The sequence below is a fragment of the Mustelus asterias genome, chromosome 13, assembly GCF_964213995.1.
Source record: "Mustelus asterias chromosome 13, sMusAst1.hap1.1, whole genome shotgun sequence".
Classification (NCBI taxonomy): domain Eukaryota; kingdom Metazoa; phylum Chordata; class Chondrichthyes; order Carcharhiniformes; family Triakidae; genus Mustelus; species Mustelus asterias.
Genome location: NC_135813.1, coordinates 66845302 through 66870177, shown reverse-complemented (window position 1 = coordinate 66870177; position 24876 = coordinate 66845302). Strand labels below are relative to the sequence as shown.

The 24876-nt window shown below is 46.7% G+C and overlaps 1 protein-coding gene across 2 annotated transcripts in view; it reads left to right on the top strand.

The window, feature by feature from the left end:
• The window catches only part of znrf3 (zinc and ring finger 3), a 254449-nt gene that overhangs the window by 124044 nt on the left and 105529 nt on the right, over nt 1-24876 (top strand). For both annotated transcript variants that reach the window (XM_078227654.1, XM_078227652.1), the window contains exon 2: nt 2484-2609. In XM_078227654.1, coding sequence (XP_078083780.1) covers nt 2484-2609 — 126 coding nt within the window. The remainder of the gene's footprint in view (nt 1-2483; nt 2610-24876) is intronic.

The following is a 24876-nucleotide window of genomic DNA, read 5'->3' as shown; positions in this document are numbered from 1 at the left end:
AATTAATCAGCAAGTGGTTTTCTTGGGGAGGGAGGATGATGAGGGAAAGTCTTCCTCCTGCACATCTGCTGACCAATTCATCAAAGGACCTTTGCCATTTGACCTTGGACAGCCTCTGCTGCTGATGAACTTGGTTACTTCTGACCTGATCCAAAGTAAACTTTCGCACCATCAGACCAAATAGTTTCCTGGATTTTTAGTCCCGTGAAGCAGCAGCTACTATGATAGGAATTTTGTCATAGTTTATATTTATCGCTTCGTGTCCTCCCTATATTGCACCCCCCCACCTTCAAACCCCCCTCCACTTTATCCATGTTTTCCAAGTGCATCCTGTTTTCAAATACTTTTATAAGTCTGTCATTCTCAGTTATAGGCGGTGAATAAGTTGACCATCATTTTTGAAATGTAAACTGGTTAACATATGGGCTAACTGGAGGTATGAGTGAAGAGCAAAGGAGATGGACAATACTACAATTCTTCCTCTGAAGAGGTACTGCTTATGGCTACTCCATGTTAGAATGTCACCGATGATGGCACAGCGGTTAGCATTGCTGCCTCACAGTGCCGGGGATCCGTGTTCAGTTCCGGCCTTGAGTCACTGTCTGTGTGGAGTTTGCATGTTCTCCCTGTGTCTGCATGGGTTTCCCCCACACACTCCAAAGATGTGCAGGTAGGTTGATTGGCCATGCTAAATTGCCCCTTTGTGTCAGGGGGGTTTGTAGAGTACGTAAGTGGGGTTACGGGGATAGGGCCTGGGTGAGATTGTGGTTGGTGCAGACTCGATGGGCCAAATGGCCTCCTTCTGATCTGTAGGATTCTATGATTCTATAACGTTGGATCTGTCGTAGTGTGACCAATGATAACAAGCTGTAAGGGTCAGCTGACCCAATAAACTATGTAACCAATGACAAAATGATGTGGTGGTCAGCTGACCAACTGACTCAGTATAAATTAGAAACTGTTGGCATTGTTAAGGAGCTTGGAATGGCCCAGGGTGAGGTTGCAAGTATTGGGAGCAATGATATCTCTTTATTAAACCCTTTTCTTTGATTTACAAGTTGGAGTAAGTTTTGTTTCATTTTATTGCCTACAACTGAAGAGTCCCTTCTGCTGGAGGAACACTCCATCTCTTGGGCATAATATCTACACTGATTTCACTGCACTGTGATAGAACTGTACAGGGCAAGGCAGCAGTAAGTGAAGTCTATTCATGCTACCAACCAGAAAAATGACCCTGCCTCTGCTACTACCACCAACTGCAGTGAACTAGCATCGCTAAGTGGTAGGCATGATATTCAGATTAAGGAAATAACTGCTGGCTAGCTTCCAAAGGTTTTAAAAGTTTATTAGTCTCACAAGTAAGCTTACATTAAAGCATCATAGAACCCTACAGTGCAGAAGGAGGCTATTCGGCCCATTGAGTCTGCACTGACCACAATCCCACACAGGCCCTATCCCCATAACCTGCCGTTTACCCTAGCTAGCCCCCCTTACACTAAGGGGCAATTTAGCATAGCTAATCCACCTAACCTGCTCATTTTTGGACTACGGGGGGAAACCAGAGCAGCTGGAGGAAACCCACGCAGACATGGGGGGGAATGTGCAAACTCCACACAGACAGTGACCCGAGGCGAGAATTGAACCCAGGTTCCTGACGCTGTGAGGCACCATTGCTAACCACTGTGCTGTCCTTAACACTGCAATTTAGTTACTGTGAAAATTCCCTAGTTGCCACACTCCGGTGCCTGTTCTGGTACACTGAGGGAGAATTTAGCATAGCCAATGCACCTAAGCAGCACGTCTTTTGGACTGAGAGAGGAAACCGGAGCACCTGGAGGAAACGCACACAGACATGGGGAGAACGTGCAGACTCCGCACAGATTGTGACCCAAGTCCGGAATCGAACCGGGGTCCCTGGCACTGAGGCAGCGGTGCTAACCATTGTACCACCATGCGTTCCTCTAATCTGTTCAAAGGGTGATGCCCAATGGGACAAATAACATTTTGGGTTGGTGGGGGAGTGGCAGTTGGGGAGGGATCTGTTGCATTGAATTTTACTGGTGTTAAACAAAGCATATATGTATGAGAACATGTATGTATAAAAGCATAACACACCACGAATTTAAGACTTTATCGCAACCTTGAACATATTCAGTGGGTCAATCTTCACATAGTTCTGTGGAGTAGAGAATGCACAAGATTTACGATCCTCTGAGGGAAGAAAGTCCTCCAGTCTTAAATGGGTGACCCTTTCTAACTTATAATAATATTCTGTGATACTTATATTGTACAATAGGATGGGGACAGAGTACTGGTTCAGTAGGAACTTGCGTTCAGAATGCTGTGGAATCTGGTTAAACCACTCAGTGCTGTTGTTCGGTCTGTCCATAATGCTTGAGATAAATTAATGAAACTAATTCTGGAAAAATGAAGTGGATGGAATCTTGCAGCAATTAACCTCTTGTTGATTTTGATTCTTTCAGATGCACCCGTTGGGACTATGCAACAACAATGATGAGGAGGACCTGTACGAGTACGGATGGGTGGGAGTGGTGAAGCTGGAGCAACCAGAGCTGGACCCCAAACCCTGTCTCACTGTCCTGGGCAAGGTAAGGCAGGGAAATACTGGGTGAAGCCTGATTCTTCAGGCCCGACCTTCGTAAACCTCCTGCGCTGAAATTCCCCTGGATCTTGAAACTAAACAAATAATGGATTAGCAACGGTTTACGCTCCAGTTTAAAATCCTAACCCAGCAGCTTACTAACTGGATGCTGTTTATAGATTGACTGAGATCCTAGAATTGTCAAGCCTCCAGTACTGGTCTGGAATCTCCAGAGATCGGAGATTGATGATAAATAATGTCGTTTTTAATATCTTTATCCATTATAGAAGATATAGAAGCTGGGGATAAAAGGCTCTTTGATTCAATGGGGCAGCTAAAGGTGAGAGATCATGTTATGATTGTTAGGATGCCAGTCCAGAACTCCAGAGTATATGAAGAAGCCAGAGACTAGACCCCAATTCTTTAATTTTAGAATAAATATGAGGAAAGGATGCTTCACTCTAGGAGCAATTCCACTAACAAATTGGAGCTTGTTTTATCAAAATAAGCTTTATTCATAACACAGTTTAAGGTTAACGTTAACAAAATGAAACTGTTTGATGCTTAACAGTTGAACTCTCTTTAAACATGAAAAGAAACAACTCTTAACCTCCAACTTTACACTATTCCGTTCCAATCAAGCAATATTTCTCTTATAGACTTGAACCCCTCTTTAAAAAATAGTTAGCAAACCCAAGCATACTTGCTTTGACTTGGGTTAACAGCTTTGGAGCTTCCAGGGAGATTTTGAAGAGAGAGAGAGAGCTGCGTGTAGGCTTCTATCTTTAAGCAGCCCTCTCCAGCAACTGAACTCCGAAAGCTGTTATTCCCAGCCACATGGGGCGGCATGGTGACACAGTGGGTTAGTACTGTTGCCAAACAGCACCAGAGGCCCAGGTTCAATTCTGGCCTCAGGTCACTGTCTGTGTGGAGTCTGCATGTCCTCCCTGTGTCTGTGTGGGTTTCCTCCAGGTGTTGCGGTTTCCTCCCAAAGATATGCCGGTTAAGTGGATTATCCATGGTAAATTGCCCCTTAGTGTCCAGGCTGTGTAGGTTAGGGGATTAGTGGGGTAAATACTTGGGGTGACAGGGGTTAGACAGGGGTTAGGGCCTGGGTAAGATGTTCTGTCGAAGAGTCGATGCAGACTTGGTGGGCCGAATGGCCTCCTTCAGCATTGTAGGAATTCTATGATTCTTTTCTATTCACTAACCTAGCTCCCCTCATTTCTAATATCACATGACCGTATGATCCTTTACACCTAACTCACCTTTCCATTACTTTAATCAAGAAAACACCCCAAGGGTCCTCTTCTTTGGTAAATGAAAACTCCTTTAAATCGCCTGCTAAATAAACACTTGCATGGCTAAAATGAGTAATTACCTTGCTTTCCAGCATCTACTGTATTCCTACCAAACAAACTGACTGCTGTAACAAAACACTGCACCTTAAAACAGTCCCCCTCTTAAACATGAAATATATTAATAGCACCATATCATCACATGATGCCTCCAGGAATGAATCCTTGAAACTAGGATGTGTGTTTCAGAATATTGCTCTGTTGGAAGGTTAAGATGTTCTTTCTGCCATTTTCATTTGAAGAAATGGTGTGCCATGTATATGGTGAATTCTAGTCCTAAAGATTGCTGTCCACAACAGTGTATGTAAGGATGGCCTCAGGGCAAGGGCCTGAGACATCTATGTATTCAACACTTCAGCTCTCCTGTTTCGTTTCTATCCTTCTGTTTTTTTGCCCATTGCACTTTTTCTACACAACTCTTAAACCAGAGAAACCCTGGCGCAGGGATTCACCAAGTGCTGGGTAATCTCAGGTTTGTGAGGAACCTCACAATCTCACAAGGCAGCTGATCTATGTAGGCCGGGCCTGTTGGTAAGAAGAGTGCCCCCTCCACCCCCCACAGTGTGGAGTGAGACTCGATTAACAAAGCCATCTTGTATTTTTGCCAGGCCACTTTCCAAAGTGATGGCATTTTTACTTCACAATTTTATTATTCCCAACTCACAGGAACTGTTGCTTGAAACCTGGGAAAACTGGGCAGCACGGTGCACAGTGGTTAGCACTGCTGCCTCACAGCGTCAGGGACCCGGGTTTGATTCCCAGCTTTGATCACTGTCTGTACGGAATCTGCACGTTCTCTGGTTTCCTCCCACAGTCCAAAGACGTGCAGGCTCGGTGGATTGGCCATGCTAAATTGCCCCTTCGTGTTAGGGGGACTAACTAGGGTAAATGCATGGCGTTATGTGGATTGTGGTCGGTGTAGACTCGATGGGCCGAATTGCCTCCTTCTGCACTGTAGGATTCTATGATTCTAACTGCCTGAGGAACTCATGCCCCACCAAGTTTACAAATGTTTTATCCAATAGAATTGCAGTTCTGTGCATAGAAAATGTCTTTTAAGAACATTGAATATTATCGCTAGAAAATGACATGTCACTGATGAAGTAAGATAGAATGGCTGTCAAAAAATAAAAGTGTCCTGCCTAATGTAATCTTCACATTTCTAACCTGAATAAATGCTGAGTGCCCAAAAGGGCCAGGAATTTGTATGCAAATCATGTAGAGAGTGGGAGAATGGATCTGAATTAAAACCATGTTGATTGTCTATTATACAGAGCTTGGTAACATTCAGATTCAATTAAAGTGCAGCCCCAATTCAACTGTGTTCTGTAAACTGACAAACTTCAAAGAATCTTAATCCCTGCATTTCAATCTGTTTGAACTTCAACAAAATAAATTCAAGGAGACAGTATTCCCTTCTGTCTTTGGGACTTCGCCCTTGCAGTAATCGTACACAGGTTCCCTCAAAATACTCCCAGCCTTAATCTCCAAAAGTGCCACAGACAGGCAAATCCCTATATTGTATGTGCCACACTGCTGGGCAAATCCTGAATGCGCTCTATCTACTACCCTTATCGAAGTCTCTACTGACCGGTCTGTGAATATTATAAGGAGTGAAGTGTCCCTCACAGCGCCCCATAAAATATCCCAAGGCATCATGCAAAAATGCCTCAATCCTGATCTGTAGCCAGAGAATCTTGCTGTGGATGCGTATGTGTTAATACTTGAAGGGACTAAGGTCGAGGTCCACTGCGATGGCACCTGTAGTCAGGTTATCTGTCGACACTACTTGTGCTTGCGTTGTTGTTTGGGTGAGGCGTAGGAGAGTGGCCAACACCTGTGGAACCATAAGATAAAGGCAAAATACTGCGGATGCTGGAATCGGAAAAAAAACAGAAAATGCTGGAAAATCTCAGCAGGCCTGGCAGCATCTGTAGAGAGAGAATAGAGCCAAAGTTTTGAGTAAGGATGACCCTTCATAATGAGCTGAAGACAAGGAAAATAGGACAAGATTTATACAAGTTTCCTCCCACACTCCAAAGATGTGCGGGTTAGATTGATTGGCCATGATAAATTGGTGTCAGGGAGATTAGCAGATCCGGGGTTAGGGCCTGGGTGGGATTGTTGTTGGTGCAGGCTCGATGGGCTGAATGGACTTCTTCTGCACTGTTGGGATTCTATGAGGGTGGAGGGGGGGTGGGTTTGGGGGGGATAGTAATTGATAGAAAAGGCATAGACAAAAAGACAAAGCAAATATAAACGGTGATGATAAAGACTGAGAATGGTGCTAATAGCGATCGGAATGTGGAACCATTCTCTCTCTGAGAGTCAACATTTTCAGGAGGGGTGACGGGCTAATGTCAGGAAAGAGAAAGATATAGTTTGTCTTCGCATCAGTCACAACCTCCCAGCCGGATGTCACAAAGTGCTTCACAGCCAGTGAGGTCCTTTTGAAGTTTGGTCATTGATGTAATGTAGGGAGCATGGCCACCTGATACTCACGGGTTAATCTGTTTTTAATGATGTGGGTTGAGCGATAAATATTGCCCAGGACACCGGGGATAACACACAAGAACATACGGACATAAGAAATAGGAGCAGGAATAGACCATCCGGCCCCTTCGAGCCTGCTTTGTCATTCAATGTGATCTGGCTGTTCTTGGGACTTGATCTCCATTTTCCTGTCCATTCCCCGTATCCCTCAATTCCCCGAGAGACCAAGAATCTGCCAAACCCAGCCATAAATGTGTCCAATGATGGAGCATCCAGAACCCTTTGGAAGGGAGAATTTAAAAGATTCACAACCCTTTTAAGTGAAGTATTTTCACCTCGCCTCTGCCCTAAATGATTGTCCCTTTATCCTAAGACTGTGCCCCGTGCTGCACTCCTTTGAAGCAGTGTTGTGCATCCACTTGAGAGAGCAGATGGGGGCTGGGTTTAACATGACAGACAGGTTGAGAACTTTGTGATTGGGGCTACTTGATGGATGTAAGTGCAGTAAGTGATGCTGTTGAACATTTGGATTAATTTCGCCAGGATCGAACCCGCTTCAGGCTCCCATGCAAATGTGATCAAAATGCACATGATGCAAGAAAGGGATTAACTTGGGTCACTCTCTAAGCTGTGTCATTCGGCAGCCACCAGGAGCAGGATTTTCTGGCCCTTCCAGCCGGAGGGATCTTGCGGTCCCACTGAAGGTTAGCGCACCCCCCATCCCCGTGCGGCGGGTTCCCCGGTTGAGCCATGTAAAACGCCATAGATATTGACAGGACCGGGAGATCCTGTCGGCGGCCAATAGCAAATCACATCCTCAGCTGGAAAGCACATCTCAGGGCTGGGGACACTGGTAATCCAGTTTGTAGTGTGTACAAACTGAAGCCAATCATAACAGTGTCGCTGTTATTGCAACTGTTATTGCTGACTGGAGCCATTGATCAATTCCACTATGCACGGCTCAATAGTCCAGTGGGGCATTGGAGTCATAGAATCCCTACAGTGCAGAAGGAGGCCATTCAGCCCATCAAGCCTGCACCAGCAACAATCCCACCCAGGCCCATGCATTTACCCTGCTAGTCCCCCTGACACTAAGGGTCAATTTAGCATGGCAAATCCACCGAACGCGCACACCTTTGGGCTCTGGGAGGAAACCCACGCAGACACAGGGTGAATGTGCAAACTCCACACACAGCCACCTGAGGCAGGAATCAAACCCAGGTCCCTGGTGCTGTGAGGCACAGTAAGAAGTCTCACAACACCAGGTTAAAGTCCAACAGGTTTATTTGGTAGCAAATACCATAAGCTTTCGGAGCACAGCTCCTTCGTCAGATGGGGTGGATATCTGTGAGGCAGCAGTGCTGACCACTGTGCCACCATGCCACCCAAAACTGACAAAACGTTTGGAGCTTGCAATTCTGTATGTCTCAGAAATACATTATACAGTGCACATACAAAGGAGGTTTTCCTCTGGGTGCTCCGGTTTCCTCCCATAGTCCAAATGGTAGGTGGGAGCTGGGGGTGTGGGGGCGAGGGGGAGGGGGGGCGGGGCGTGGTTGAAAATAGCTAAACTAACATTAGGCCACAGTAAAGGCTGTAGAAGTGAGGGGAGATGAGAGAGGATTGCTGACGTTTGTTTTTCAAGTGAATTCTTCAGCAATGTGCAAGTTATTTGGAATATGTACAATACCAGGCGGACTTGAAACAGCAGAACCACAAATCTCTTTAGGTCTAATTGAGGAAAGAAATGGGCTCTTCATTCACATCCTAACCCCAGCCTCTCTACTGGTTATGTGGACAACACAAACTAGAAGATTGGTGTGAAGTATATTATGGAGGCAAATTTGAGGTCCCCTTTACAAAAAGTATCCTTCATTATACAGTAATCTTGAGGTGATTGCCACTTACTGAATCTGCTCAGTACAGTACAGTCTATTCCAACATCTGCCCTTGAATGTCGAGCAGTACTCCTCATATCAATACAGTACTAAATTATCGATCATTATTTAGCTTTTGCTTGTTTCAAAGTACATACAAAGCATATATATATATAAAAGGCATAGATAAATATATATATATATATCTAAATCTATATCAAGATCTAACTGGACTTGTCTATTATCTTAGGTTCATAATAAAGTTGAATAAACCCATCTCCAATTTCAATGACTTTATTTTCCATGGGTGGTAAATCGCATTTGGGTGACTGTTTCTGGGAAGTGGGCTCATGATAACTTGTATTAAAGTGGTGAAGTCGTATAATTTGAGGGCAGCCTTTGAAGAACTCTGTCCATTTCCCTCAGCTTTTGGACCCATCTTTGGCCTCTGGATTTGGTCAATGAGGGGTGTTGATATTACGCAGCCTATAAGAGTGGGAAACATGGCGGATGGAGTGACTCAATTAATGGGCAGCTGAAATTTTGCTTTCCCGATGGTGAGTTCGAATTTAGAGATTAACTCGGAGCCTTATCAGGCCTCAGATTGTCCCATTGAAAGTTCCTGCTTGGAATACAGTTGCATGCTGTGAATACTCATTCATAGAATTATAGAATCCCTACAGTCCAAAGGAGGCATTCGGCCCATCGGGTCTGCAACAATCCCACCCAGGCCCTATCCCCGTAATCTCAATATTTACTCTGCTAATCCCCCTGACACTAAGGGGCAATTTGGCATGGCCAATCAACCTGACCCGCACATCTTTGGACAGTGGGAGGAAACCAGAGCACCCGGAGGAAACCCACACAGACACAGGGAGAACATGCAAACTCTACACAGTCACCCAAGCTGGGAATCGAACCCGGGTCCCTGGCGCTGTGAGGCAGCAGTGCTAACCACTGTGCCGCCGTGCCGCATGATATTAACATTTTTTGTAATATCCTCCGACCTTCATGATAAAGTCAGTGGCTCACAAGAAACTTGTGGCGCCCAGTTCATGTTGTTTTCAAGGTGACACAACATTGGCTTTGTACATTTGTGTCTGAGGTCGGTGTCTATCTGGTTGAACTCTGACCATAAAAGGGAGGTGAGCAGGAAGATGGCTGCTTGTGTGGAGGCTTGGCACCTGCAAGGGCAGTTCGTTGGGGGTGGGTGGAAATGATGAGGGGTGGTCGCATGGAGTGAGGACAAAGGCATGGCGGTGTGGAAAACGGATCCAAGGGAGCGCGGGGTCTGGGGATGGGGAGTGCAGTGGGAAAGGTCCTAACGTGGCAGCTGTGGTGGGAACAGTCAGTCAAGGGAAGAAAATGAGGATGGTGTCAATACTGTCCACATGCCGGTCTCTCTCAGGATGTTGGCTGGCAGAGTCCTTCCAGGGTATTGAGTTCACTACACCTTTTTAATTATTCCGATGGAAATAATCTTGGACAATGTCCTTTACAATACATGGAAGGGAAGGTCAGTTGAGCCAGTAGGTTCAGCCATATCCCATAGAGTACAACACTGGATGCTAACATGAACAGTCAATAAAGAATGAACAAATAAACACAACATTGTTCCTTCCACAATAAAGAAAACATCGACAACAGCCCTGTTGTAGATCAGCATCAATGAATGCAAACTGAGGCGTGGCAGTCCACTGAGCTCTCTAACGAAGCTCGTCTCAACACAAAATGATGACGCACACACGAATAAAGTTAGACCAATGTAATGTGAAATATTTACACTTGAAATTTAAATTTGAAAAATTGTGCCGTCGACAGTGAGTTAATTGCAATAGCGTTGGACAGGAAAGTTGCGGCCGTGATGCAGAGCTTCCCTGTCTGCCCAGGAACCCGCCTGTGCCTGCAGCATTGTCAGCCTATGGCGGGGTTTCACCACCGAACTGCTTTCCACCCCCCCCCCCCCTGCCCCCGGCCACATGGTCGCACGTACCTCCCATGCACGCCACCGGCACTTTACATTTTAATTGGAACCACATGGAAACCGGTAAAAAGCAAGAGAGCCCACTTTCTATTCTGGCATTGGGAATTGTGCATGAAGATTCCACTCTACAAATGTGTTAGGTTCCTGGCTCAGCCTCTAAAACAGATGCTGGCTGTGTTCCCATCTTGCCAGTCGCTCAAATGTGCCTTGCTCCATGACAGTTCCTCAAGTCCTGCCCCAATAGCACCACCATTCCCTGGTGGATAGTCTTGAAGCCCAGCCCTGGCCTCATCCAACATCTGTGTTGAGCCTGTGTTTCAGAAAACGCCCCAAATCTCACAAAATTGGGCTAATCTTTGATTACAGTAAGAAGTCCAACAGGTTTATTTGGAATCATGAGTTTTCGGAGTGCTGCTCCTTCACCTGGTGAATAATGAAGGAGCAGCGCTCTGAAAGCTCATGATTCCAAATAAACCTATTGGACTTCTTACTGTGCCCACCCCAGTCCAACGCCGGCATCTCCACATCTTCACTATTGTAGATACACTGGGCCAATTGAACATGAACATAAACTTAGATTAACCCATTCATGGTAAGGATCAAAACATGGGCCTATCGTGAATTTTCCATTTACAAAAGCTGCCTGTTTGCCTCCTGACTCACCGGGGGAGTTTGGAATCGGCACTTGTTTTCGAATCGCATACCAGGGGCGTTGACATCTTTCATTCATCATGTGCCTTGTTTGCTCTTTGGAAAGTAGCAGATGTTAACTGAGTGAGAATGGGGGTGTCTTATGATGTTTGAGGTGTCCATATGCATGATGAAGAATTAACATGGCCTAATGATGTAAAGTAAAAGGTTATTTTTTATTTATAATCAGCTCCTGGATACCCTGCAGGAATAGATCGATGCAAAGAATGTTAGGCTCGTTATGCAAAAGTGTGCAGTGTTTTTATTTCAAACAGTTTTTTTTCCACAAGTTGGCATTGCGTGTGTCTGTCACCAGATGCAGTAATGGAGAGGTGATGAGTAGACACTTATTTCATTGCTGATATTCAAGCACATCAAACACCTGCCTCTTGTGTACATTTGCAGTTCAATGGATTGAAGTTATTGCTTTGTTTTTGACTGAGGTACAATGGGTGGCTGTGAAATTCTGAATCTTTGGCCACTTTAATTGAAAGTGTTACCAGTTGTGGCTGGACCATAACTTGCCCACACACTTGAGGAATCGGATGGGCCTGGTGCCCGCGAGTACCATTAACCTCCGTGGTGTTGAGCTCTCAGTGCCTTCTAGACTCTAGAATCTAGAGGGAGAAAAATGTCGAGTCTCATTTTATAAAGCACTCCAGTGTTGTTGGAGAAAAATATTCAATCAAAATGGATAAGGAGGAAGTAGCTTCTAGTTCCCACAGAGCACCTGGCCTTTGTCGGAAGCTGCAACCTTAAGTTTAAGTTTATTTATTAGTGTCACAAGTAGGCTTACATCTTCACTGCAATGAACTTATTGTGAAAATCCCCTGGAAGCCACTCTCCGGCGCCTGTTCGGGTACACTGAGGGAGAATTTAGCATGGCCGGTGCACCTAACAGCACATCTTTCGGACTGTGGAAGGAAACCAGAGGACCCGGAGGAAACCCACGCAGACACGGGGAGAACATGCAGACTCCACACAGACAGTGACCCAAGCCGGGAATTGAACTCAGGTCCCTGGCACTGTGAGGCAGCAGTGCTAACCACTGTGCCACCCATTATTGCTATTTATGCTGAAATAAAAGTGGAAAGTACTGGAAATACTCAGCTGGTCTGGCAGCATCTGTGGCGGGAGAAACAATGGAATTGTCACTGACTAATTTTGAATTTCAGTGACAATGTAAAACGGACAAAATCAATGCCATCAACAGATGGCATTGAGGTCGTACACCTCTCCTGATTTCTCTTCTGGGAATGAAAATTGGGAGTGATAAATCAAGAGATGTGTATTAACGGGCGACAGAATTAATGCCGCTTGTTTTACAGTATCATCCAAGCTAGAATAACTTCCCACTTTGTCGTATTGCTGGCGAGAAAGAGAAGATAATCTCTGTCTTGTCATTGAAAAGGGCAGTGATGGTGTTGTGCAGGTAGAGTTGAACAAGAGACGAACGGTGAGATGGTGTTGATTGAGGGAGGAAGGATGGCCAGAGTACTCAGAGAACTTCCTGTTTTGCCACAAGATTTTTAACCCAAATCACCAGAAACAGGGGAAATGACCACAGGGCCAAGTACTTATCCTAGGATATTAAACATGCAATGGGCATGAGATTTCACCAAGCCATGACATGCCAGCTGTTTGACATTGACTTTACTATGCCAATATTGTCAAATTTTTAATCCACTGGGAGTTTTCGCAAGACACACTGACTTGTGTTGAGTCTGCACACCAGACTTTGTTGATGCCTTCTAGTTCAGAGAAGCAATTCTTTATCTCTGGAATCCACTTTAAAAACAATTGGCATTTTGCCAGGATTTTCTCGATGTAAAATCACAATACACGGGCCACAAACTGCACCACATATAACTATTTGCAGACAACAGATTTAAGTTATTGCTTTTTCTTTGACTAAGATACAATAGGTGGCTGTGAAACATGGGGGCGGCACAGTGGTTAGCACTGCTGCCTCACAGCACCAGGGACCCGAGTTCAATTCCAGCCTCGGCTCACTGTCTACGTGGAGTTTGCATGTTCTCCCCATGTCTGCGTGGGTTTTCTCTGGGTGCTCTGGTTTCCTCCTACTGTCCAAAGATGTGCGCGTTAGGTTGATTGGCCTGGTAAATTGCCCCATAGTGTCAGGGGGACTAGCAGGGTAAATACGTGGAGTTAGGGGGATAGGGCCTGGGTGGATTGTGGTCGGTGCAGATTCGATGGGCCAAACGGCCTCCTTCACTGTGGAGATTCTATGATTATTGCTTCAGCTAAGGGAATCCAGAATTAATGGGAGTTGAGGTACCAGCATTGAGCAGATTCAAGGGGGCTGCACTCTGCCATGTTCCGAGGTTGCTACAGCTCACATAATCACTTAAATAGACATTTAAGAAACCTCTGGATTGTACTTTGTCAGTAAGCGTATGATCCAAGAGTTTGTGTTGTCACCCGTGTGAGAAAGTCACCTCCAACACTGATTGAATTTCAGTGATACCTTCACCCTTGTCAACAAATACCATTGTGTGAGGAGCTTTGACAGGTCAGAGACCAGTGGAACAAGACCAGATGTCTGGTAAAGATTGAAACTTGGTAGTTGCTGCTGATGGAGAAATTATACTGACCAGATTTCCTGGAGTTGAATGCAGTTCAGGACTCTACGGTTAACTCGGTGGTTTAGTTGCCGTAAGTAGCACACAGAGCTCTAGATGAATGGGTGCTTAAGAGCAATGCACTGCACCTAATTTCCAAAACCTCACACCCACAGGGCCAAGGCACAATCAGATAATTCGACCCACACCATCTCCAATTGGAAGATATAACATTGCAATTCACAGCATCATGTTGGGTCAGTGTCGCATTCGAGGGTGTTGTTGATACGAGTAAAATTTCCAAGGTAACCACATCTCTCCAGCAGATTCCTTCAAATTGTCGTAAGTGGCTGTGTAATCTGTTTCGCCAAGGTTTCGGCTGACCTTTGAAAATGTAAAAGGGAAAACTGGATAGATTCAGCTGTGGGCAAGTGTTTGTTCCCTTGGTCTGGTTCCAGACCAGTCTTCAAGTTCCAGGATTTTCACAGTAACTTCATTGCAGTGTTAATGTAAGCCTATTTGTGACACTAATAAATAAACTATAAGACGTGCTGGTTAGGTGCATTGGCCATGCTAAATTCTCCCTCCGTGTACCCGAACAGGCGGCAGAGTATGACAACTAGGGGATCTTCACAGTAACTTCATTGCAGTGTTAATGTAAGCCTGCTTGTGACAATAATAAATAAACTTAAAGGTGCCTTCTCTATATCAATGGATCTGAGTTCATGAGAGCCCCAAGGATATGAGAACCTTGAACCTTGAACTCTTTTGAGAAAGCAAAAATCAAAAATGCGAAGGGGTGAGGCGCTAACAAAAAAAAATCAAAACTTCAAAGGAAACTTAACTAACTCGATCAAAATGTCATTTTCAGGGGTTGATGGTGCGGCCACCTGTCACAAGCCCGTGTTTATTTAGGTCTCTCCTCATAACTATTATTATTATTTATTACTGACACCACTCGGTTTATATTAACACTGCAATGAAGTTACTGTGAAAATCCCCTAGCCGCCACACTCCGACGCCTGTTCAGGTACGCTGAGGGAGAATTTAGTATGGCTAATGCATCTAACCAGCACTTCTTTCGGACTTTGGGAGGAAATCAGAGCAGACACGGGGAGAACGTGCAGACTCCACACAGACAGTGACTCAAGCCGGGAATCGAACCCGGGTCCCTGGCTCTGTGAGGCAGCAGTGCTAACCCACTGTGCTACAGTGCCCCTCATTTCTAACATGATGAGAGATGCCTGTACACTCCATGGCCTTGGCGTCTTCTTCAAGCATTCCCTCTCTCAACTTCTCAGCCTCTCTAAACTTCTCTCCTCCTTCAAGACATTTCCTAAAACTTAACCTCTTTTCGCCACCTATCCAAATACCTCCTTATATGGTGTCAAATCATGCTCCATTATGCTGCTGTGAAATCCCTTGGGACTGTTAACAATGTTGAAGGCCTGACACAAATGCAAGTTGTTGTTGTATGCTGCCTGGCAATCAACACAATGAGATGAATTTTCCCGTTCCGCCCGCCACGGGAATCGGAGAGGGTGAGAGGGTGGACCATGGAAAGGTCCGTTGACTTCGGGTGGAATTTTCCAGTTTCGGGGCAAGCTTGGCTGGAAAGTCCTGCCCAATATGTTAACTATGGCTTTGTAAGTGGAGCATTTATATAAACTGCAGACCATCGAAATGTTGGACACATCAATGCTAAACAGTGCAGTCCAATCCTGTGGCGCATTCCTAGTTGCCCTTGAATTGTTTCCTTTGCGTGCTGCAGTTTCCTCCCGCAGTGCGCAGGTTAGGTGGATTGACCATGCTAAATTGTGTTGTAGTGTCAGGGGGATTAGCAGGGTAAATACGTCGGGTTTTGGGGATAGGGCGGGATTGTTGTTGGTGCAGGCTTGATGGGCCAAATGGCCTCCTTTTGCACTGGAGGGATTCTATGATTCTGTGTTTTATCTGGGCTTCTTCCTGAACCATTGCATTGCTACCAGCGATGCCTTTCCATGCAACCAAACTGCAACCAATACCTGGCAGTTATCCCCGTCTGTTAACAACTGCACTCTGTGCTGAGACAGATGTTGCTGGTGTCATTTGTAGCTCCTGGAGACAGAGGGTCTCAGGGTGTGGGGTGGGGCTGACAGTGGGGGGTCTTGCCCAGGTTTTCCCACATCAATTTACATTGTCACAGACAGCTGTAAGGATTGTTATTTAAAGCTCTAGAGGATTTACGTGAGCAGGCATTGCATCAGAGAGCCACATCAATCACGGTTAATTGGTAGATCACGTACTACCCTGTGGACAAAGCCTTTCTGGCTGGCAAGCTCTACCTAGAGCTTTGTATTTTTGGGCAGATTAACATAGATTAAGACAGTGAGGGGCGCCCCCTCGTACGTGGCTGTCTGTGCAAGTTTATCTCTCCACCATGCACCTCTCGGGTCTAAAACCCTGAACATCTCCATCTTGGCAACTGTTCCGGATTAAAAATCGCCATGGAAACGCAAGGAGTTGACTTAAGTGCAGTTCAGAAAGTGTTCAGTGAAAGCCAAGCGTCGTTTCTCCCAAAACAAATAGCTTCACACTCCATGGCTCTGCAACAACAATCTCTCTGACTCCATAACATTTAAAAAGCATTGGGATAAGTACATGGATGGGAAAGGATTAGAGGAATATGGGAAGAACACAGGCAATTGGGACTAACTGGGAGGGCTCCATGGTCGGCATGGATCGGTTGGGCCGACGGGCCTGTTTCCCTGCTGTATAGAATCCTACAGAGCAGAAGGAGGCCATTTGGCCCATTTGAGTTTGCACCAACCAAAATCGCACCCAGGCACTATCCCCATGACCCCATGCATTTATCCTAGCTAGTACCCCTGACACTAAGGGGCAATTTAGCATAGCCAATCCACCTAACCCGCACATCTTTGGATTGAGGGAAGAAATCGGAGCACCCGGAGGAAACACACGCAGACATGGGGAGAATGTGTAAACTCCACACAGACAGTGACCCGAGCCGGGAATCGAACCTGGGTCCCTGGTGCTGTGAAGCAGCAGTGCTAACCACTGTGCCATTGTACCGCTATGACTCTACGGGCAGTATTTTATGGCCTCGCCCGTCCCCAAACTGTAAAATCCCACCCGAGGTCAACAGACCTTCCCATTGTTCGTCCCTCACCCACAACGATTCCCATGGCGGGCAGGTGGTAAAATTCCGGCCTATTACTGTGTAACAACTTGCATTTATACAGCACCTTTAAGCACCGTGAAAACATCTTGAGACGCTTCACAGGCGCCTTGTCAAGACGAAACCTAACACCGAGAATGAGGCAGTTATTGGGACTGATGACCCAAAGCTAAAGAGGTAAATTTTAACGGGTGTCTTAGAGGTGGAGAGAGTTTTTGGGTGGGCCTTAGGACCCAGGCAACTGGAGGCATGGCCACCAATGGTGGAGCAAAGGAAATTGGGGAAGTCGAGGAAGCCAGAATTGGAGGTTGCAAAGATAACATTTGATTTGCCCCCCCTTGTTCCCTTTCCCCATGTTACACTGCAAAACCTGTCCTAGTTGGCAACTTGATGCTATACAGTTGGTTCTTTATAAGGTTAAATTTATTTATTAGTGTTACAAGTAGGCTTACATTAACACTGCAATGAAGTTACTGTGAAAATCCCCTAGTTGCCACACTCCGGCGCCTGTTCGGATACACTGAGGGAGAATTTAGCATGGCCAATGCACCTAACCAGCACGTCTTTCAGACTGTGGGAGGAAACAGGAGCACCCGGAGGAAACCCACACAGACACAGGGAGAACGTGCAGACTCCACACTGACAACGACCCAAGCTGGGAATCGAACCCAGGTCCCTGGCGCTGTGAGGCAGTAGTGCTAACCACTGTGCCACCGTTCTTGGTGCTTTTATACAATGGGAGTGCAGTCAGTGACAAACCCACAGGTGTCCCTCAGCTGTTTGCTTCATGTAAACAAACCCAGGCTCCCCAGACGCAACAGCATTTAATCATGGGATCCTAGAATCCCTACAATGTAGAAGGAGGCCATTTGGTCCATCAAGCCTGCACTGACAGCATTCCCACCTATGTTCTATCCCCATAACCCCATGTATTTACACTGCTAGTCCCCCTGACATTAAGGAGCAATTTAGCATGGCCAATCAACCTAACGCGCACATCTTTGGAGTGTGGGAGGAAACCAGGAGCACCTGATGGAAACCCACACAGACAGTGACCCGAGGCCAGAATTGAACCTGGGTCACCAGTGCTGTAAGGCAGCAGTGCTAACCACTGTGCCACAGTGCCACCTCAGGAAAATGGGAGTCTACAATTGTGCTGCTGGAACAGGTTCAGTTCTACTTGGGATGTGCTCTCAGTTCTAGTGTAATCCGTGTACATCTTTCACCAATGCTTCTTTATCTTTATTTAATACGGACAGCAGGACTGTATTGCAAGGTTGGCTTTAAAAAATTTTTTCACATAACTTCTCCACTTTTCAATCCTATCCCTCCAGAACTGAATCCCAGTGCTTTGTTTGCTTGTTGTGTGACCTTATTAAGCCATGTTGCTACATCTGGCAATCTGTGAATTTGTACACCCGGATCCTTGTGTTCCAATATTCCATGTAGATACTGATTTTCCAACGGTTCCACAGCCGCCTCATTCTTCTTACGAAACTGTATTAACTTGCACTTCTCCATATTGAAGTCCATTTACTAATTGCCTGCACAATTACTAATGTCTAACTGTATTTTGTCACAGTCCCCCTTTGTATTGACTATAAGCCCCAATATGGTGTCATCAGCATGAAATTCTAATCGTTTCGGTAATTTTTAAAAATTCATTTGTGGGCCCTGGGCGTCGCTGGCCAGCATTTATTGCCTATCCCTAGTTGCCTGAGGGCAGTTGAGAGTCAACCACATTGCTATGGCTGTAGAGTCACATGTAGGCCAGACCAGGTAAGGACGGCAGATTTTCTTCCCTAAAGGACATTAGTGAACCAGATGGGTTTTCCCAACAATCGACAATGGTTCCATAGTCAACAGTAGATTCTTAATTCCAGATATTTTTTATTGAATTCAAATTCCACCACCTGCCGTAGCCGGATTCGAACCCAGGTCCCCAGAACATTAGCTGAGTTTCTGGATTAATAGTCTAGCGAAAACACCACGAGGTCATCACCTTCCACACTATGGTGAACAATAGTCCCGGCAGCAATCCCCACTTCCAGCTACCAGTCTGAGTAATTACTTTAAACCTTAATTGCTTGCTTCCTGCTTTGTAGCCAGTTTTTAATCCAATCATAGAATCCCCACAGTGCAGAAGGAAGCCATTCGGCCCATCGAGTCTGAACCGACCACAATCCCACCCAGACCCTATTCCCATAACCCCACATATTTATCCTGCTAACCCCCCTGACTCTAGGGTCAATTTAGCATGGCCAATCAACCTAACCTGCACATCTTTGGACTGTGGGAGGAAACTGGAGGAAACCCACGCAGACACAGGGAGAATATGCAAACTCCACACAGTGACCCAAGGCCTTAATTGAACCCGGGTTCCTGGCGCTGTGAGGCAGCAGTGCTAACCACTATGCCACCGTGCCGGCTACTTGTCCCTTCAATCTATAAGTGATAATAGGCCCTACTCAAGGGAAGGTAGACCATCAATTCAGGCAGATCAACAGATAAACCAATAACTCCCCATTACTCAAAATGACAACTGTTGAAGGACAAAGACAGTTGGAAACAAACAGTGATGAAACTGCGCTGAGAGAAGTGTGCTTCCTGCAATGAGGGATCAGGCCTGCTTTTCAGTGTTTTATCTTGAAGGAGACTATCACGAAGGACAGACCTGGTGGCTTGTGCTGTGCAATACGTTTCCTCTACTCCATCATAGACTCTGCAGAGAACTATCTGGAGAACTATCAAGTGGCAAACCACAGGTTGCCCCTGACTTGGACCCGAGCCTGCTTTCACACCAAGGAATATAAGGCCTGTAAAGGAGAATTCTCAGGCTGGCTCTTGAGACCCTGACCTGTGTTGGAGGTGCAGGCGCTGCCCTCCCGTCCCTTTCCCAGTTGGACATTTTGCATGGGTGCGGGCCTCAGTGTGTCAACAGGCAGTTTTGGTTGTGTCGGGGGAGTGAGGGAAATGGGAGGGGAGAAGGCACTGTTTCCCCAGCCTGATTCTAAAATCCATGCCCAGGTGGCAGTGAACAGGATCCTCAGTTGATATCCCTTCCCTTGCTCGGGGGGCCAAGGCTAGACGCTTCTACAAGTGGGGCTCAGGCTGAGACCAGTTAACAGAGCACAGGTCACACACAGGTCAAGCCCTGGAAACTGGGTGGCTCAGTTTCACAAGGGGGCCTTTGTATTATCCTGATATTTGGCGGGTTTGCAGATTGGGGCAGAGGACAAGCCGCTGTGATACTAAACATCCAACAACAAATCCCCCCTTTAAAGGTGAAGGTGAAAGATGAGCTGTTGTCAGTGCCTCACCTGAGGTTTGACATTCAGGCCAGCCCAGCCTTTCACCATCAAGGATACATGTTCGATTTATCAGAGAACAAGAATTACTGCACAGCCAGGACCATATTTTGTTTATCAACACACACGTGCACATGAAGATGCACGCACACACTCACACACTCACGCGCACGCCTGTGCACACAAACCCACATGTGCACGCACACTCTCAAATTTACATTCACTCTCACTCTCACATGCACGCACACGCTCTCACATTCACACGCATGCATACGTACACGCACATACACAATCTCATTCTCACATTCACACACACTCGCGCACACTTGCACGTACACACATACGCACGTGCACACTCTCGCCCTCAGTCTCTCTCACACACCTTCCCTGAGAACCGTCCGAAGGTTTAGACCACGTGCCCATGTCCAACTGGATCCAGATCATGTGGATAGGATGGTGGTCAGGGGCAGGGAAATTGGGAAGCCATGTCGCGTCCGCTGTTTTAGGAAAAGCTGAATGGAGTTCTGTATCATGGCGTGTTGGGGTTCCCCAGTGTTATTCGTGGCCTGGGCAGCAGTGAGAAGCCCACAGCCAGCTTGCACCATGAAAGGGTGTATTTAGCGCCGTTACATTTGCTATCTTTTAAAGCCCTGCCTGACAGGCCTGGGATTTATTGATCCGATGGGCTTTTGAGCAGGACAGTGGGATATCGGGGACAATAAGGCAACTTTGTCCTTCGCCATCGGAAGCTTCAGAGCAGAAGGGGCCGTGGAGCTTAGTGGGGTTTTCTATTCTTGTCTTGTGTGCACAGACCTCTGGGAATTATTGAGTGGATTTTCCTGGTGGGGAGCCTCCTGTCTTTTCTGCCAGGGCCAGCTTTCTCCTGCTACTCCGCTCTGCACGCCAGCGTCCGCAAACAGACCGGCTCTTAGGATGGGAACCCACTGGGCCCGTTGCCATGGTCACTGGGAAGCTTTCAATGCCATGTGGTTCCAAGTGAGCTGTTCCCTCACAGAATGACTTGGTTTTGAAAGTGAAGTACAATGAGCATTATTATACCTCACTGCCCATGCATCAAAGGAGGGCCCTTTTCTTAACAGTACCCACTGCAGAGCCAATAATGTTAAGAGGCCAAGAAAAATACACCAAGATTTCTGGCGAGGAAGGTTTGAGTACACAGCGTCTTTTGATGAAAATCACCAACTGTTAACACAGGATGAGCAGTTTTTAAACTGACACAAAGGACAGGCCCTTGCCAAAGGTGGAGTGGAGACTGGGGGGGGCAGGGAGGGAGTGGGGGGAGCGGCTAAGATCCCTTCATCCGGCTCAATTGTCCCGAAAGTGAGAGGGGAGAGGCGCTGAAGGCTCTCGATAAGAAAAGACAGGATTGAGGCATGAAAGTATTCAAAACGCAGGCAGGGCAAAATCCCCCCGGCCCTTAAATCTGTGTGTGAATTGGTGACGGCCTGAACAGAATGGATGCGTTCCCCAGGCCTCTAGCTGGGAACTGGACAGCAGTAAATGATATCAGAGCGTTGGTGCCGCTTTGATGTGGAAACCAGGGGGGGTTTAATCAATCTTCAGTTGTCGCGGAAGATGCTTTCACTGTGGCCCGAGCTTTGTCCTGCTCCCGTCTCTCTTGCTGTGATGTCCTGCAGTGCCAGGCCCTGCTTATTCATCCTGAGGCCTGGTGGTTGCTGGCCTTTTTTTTTTGTGTGCACTCCCTCAGAGGGGAGGGGAGGGGAAGTTGGGTTGGGGGGGAGGAGGGGGGGGGGAGTAGGGAGGGAGGAAGGGGGTGGGGGTTGTAGGTGGGGGTGGAGGGGGGGAAGGAAGCCTGCATTTATTCAGTGTGTTATTGTAATGCAGAACAGCAAGCTGGCCAGCTGTGACCTATGAGCCTAAGCTAATGGGGAGGAGAGATAGTTTTGGAGTTGGTTTCACACACCTGGTTGAGTGAGAAAATGGGCGGATTGCAGTCGGCAATAAGTACAGCTGGTTTCTCTTTAAATTGAGACCACATCTCGACTCTGCCGGCTGAGGCAACTTCAAATATTTAGATTCGGAATCATTTGCACATTCTCCATGCTCCTGCCATGAGCTAAGTATTATTAATAATTAACGCACCTCTCGGCTCGACTGTGCTGTAGGAATCAAGATTGAAACCACTTGTCTCTCTTTTCCATCCCTCACGTACCCTTACCCCAGGCCGTTCAATCCAAAGTTCAATTTCAGTCCCTTCTCCAATGCTGTGCTCCACTTCCTTTCATTTCTTTCCTCGAGTCCCATCCCATTTGGGATGGTGGATGGAGGGTGGCAAGGTGGGTGGGGAGGGGTGTGGAGCAGGGGAAAACAGGGGAGGTTTCCACAGAGAGAGGGAGCCCACAAGCATGGAGGTGGTTACAGAGCCATGCATTCCCGAGATGCCGGGGTCAGTTGCCGGGTATAAATGGATGGAATTCTCCTCAGTCACAGAAACCACCAGGTTCCTATTTTCACTGCTGTTGATGACTTACGTTCAGAGTGGCCTGATCCATGGCCCCGGTTTAGACTCGGGTGCTTGGCTATCGCCCGCCTGGCAGGCTGTGGTTCAAACTCATTACATCGTCCCCACCTCTCTTTCCTCCCCCCCCCCCCCCTCCCCATCCCCCCACACCTCGGGTCCTGCACGGCCGGTCTCCCACTGGAAGTTATTTATTTTAATTATTTATTTGTGTCTATTAGGTAGGCTGACTTTAACACTGCAATGAAGTTGCTGTGAAAATCCCCTAGCCGCCACTCTCTTGAGTGACTGAAAGGGCCTGGTAAATGTGGGGTGCCCTAGCTTTGGGCAGTGAATGGCGAGGGTGTGGGGGGAGGGGAGAAGGAGAAAGCTTAATTTACCTCAGTGAACCCTGCATGTAATATGAAATTCCTGTAAACTACCATCAGCGATGTTACTATAAAATATCCATGAACGTTTCTCTCTCATTATTTTAATAATGGATTGACATAGATGCTGTCAATGAAATATTGTGATTGAATTTGACTCGTTCGTTGAAATATGTTTGGATAGCAGTGCTTTTTTTTACAATTGAGATACGTCCTCTTCTAACCTTATGTCAGCTTCCTGTCTGCACATCGCAACTTCCTGTTGGTTATTCCCCACATTTTGTGTGTTAATAATTTCCCGTTATAAATCCCTGTGTCCACCTTCATGTTGGGTTTTGGCCATTTGAATACACCATATGATTGTAACAGCGCAACCTTCAGGACCCGGGTTAAGAGTCACGCGGGTGGCGACTGAGGCAGATGCTGAACCCTCTGCCGCCTCAGTCTAATTCCCTGGCCTCACGTCCGTAAACCCTGTCAGTCACTGAACCAGGTGGGAGGCAGTTCTGGTTGAAAGAGGAATTCCTGATGGCAAGTAGGCCAATGCCAGGGACAAGGAGGAACCAGGACCTGTGTAAATGGTTGGGACAGGGGTTGGGCAGTGGAAAAGGGTACTGAAAAGGGGGGTGGAATGAAGCCCAGGGTAGGAGACGCCCGAGATTTCCTTGAGGGATCTGGAGCTCCTTGCCAAGAGGAAAGTAAAAAAAAATGTAAAATGAACTTGCTCTCTCAGCCTCTCTGGCCAAGAATTTGTTTCCCATCAGCATGGTAGTGAGTCTGTGATAACTACCCATTACATGCCCTGGGCAGCACGTGGCACAGTGGTTAGCACTGCTGCCTCATAGCACCAGGGACCCAGGTTCAATTCCAGCCTTGGGTGACTGTGTGGAATTTACACGTTCTCCTCGTTTCTGTGTGGGTTTCCTCTGGTTTCCTCCTACAGTCCAAAGGATGTGCAGGTTAGGTGGATTGGCCATGCTGAATTGCCCCTTGGTGTCCCAAGATGTGTAAATTAGATGGATTAGCCATGATAAATGTGTGGGGTTACAGGGGTAGGACAGGGGGAGAGGCTCTGGGTAAGATACTCTGTCAGAGAGTCAGTGCGGACTTGATGGGCCAAATGGCCTCTACTGCACTGTAGGGATTCTATGAAAAGTGCAAGCAAGCCCCAGTGGCATCATCGGAGCCCGATTCTAACATTTAGACTCTTGTTGCCTTTCAGCATGTTTCCCTTGACTAGTTAAAGAATCCGGGTTCAATTCCTGGCTTGGGTCACTGTCTGTGCAGAGTCTGCACGTTCTCCCCGTGTCTGCGTGGGTTTCCTCCGGGTGCTCCGGTTTCCTCCCACAGTCTGAAAGATGTGCTGGTTAGGTGCATTGGTCATGCTAAATTCTCCCTCAGTGTCCCCGAACAGGTGCCGGAGTGTGGCAACTAGGGGATTTTCACAGTAATTTCATTACGGTGTTAATGTCAGCCTACTTGTGACACTAATAAATAATAATAATATAGAATAAGAGTGGAGGGATGTGTCACAGCGGCCATTTTAACTCTCCGGCTGGCTGGTTTCTGCTGGGAAACGCAAAGTTAAAATTGATTCTTTCTTGTCAGTTTTTCCAATTATAAGTTCCTCGGCCTACATTTAGACTGCAAACTATCGGTGCAAACCTGTCACGCTGTAATTACACCTTCTTGCCGGTGATGATAGCGCAGCACATCTGCTGGTGGGAGATTGCATTTACAGCTTGGCCAGTTTACAAACAGACGATATTAAAAATATCGATATATTAAGGAATGACTTTCAAATCTAGATGGAAATACGTCGGTATGAACTGGTACAGTGATTCCTGTCCTCTAACTGGGTTCACCTGAAAACTATGTTTGATTTAGACTCCTTGCGGGCAAACCCACGCTGTGGGATTTATTGATAGAGGATGGG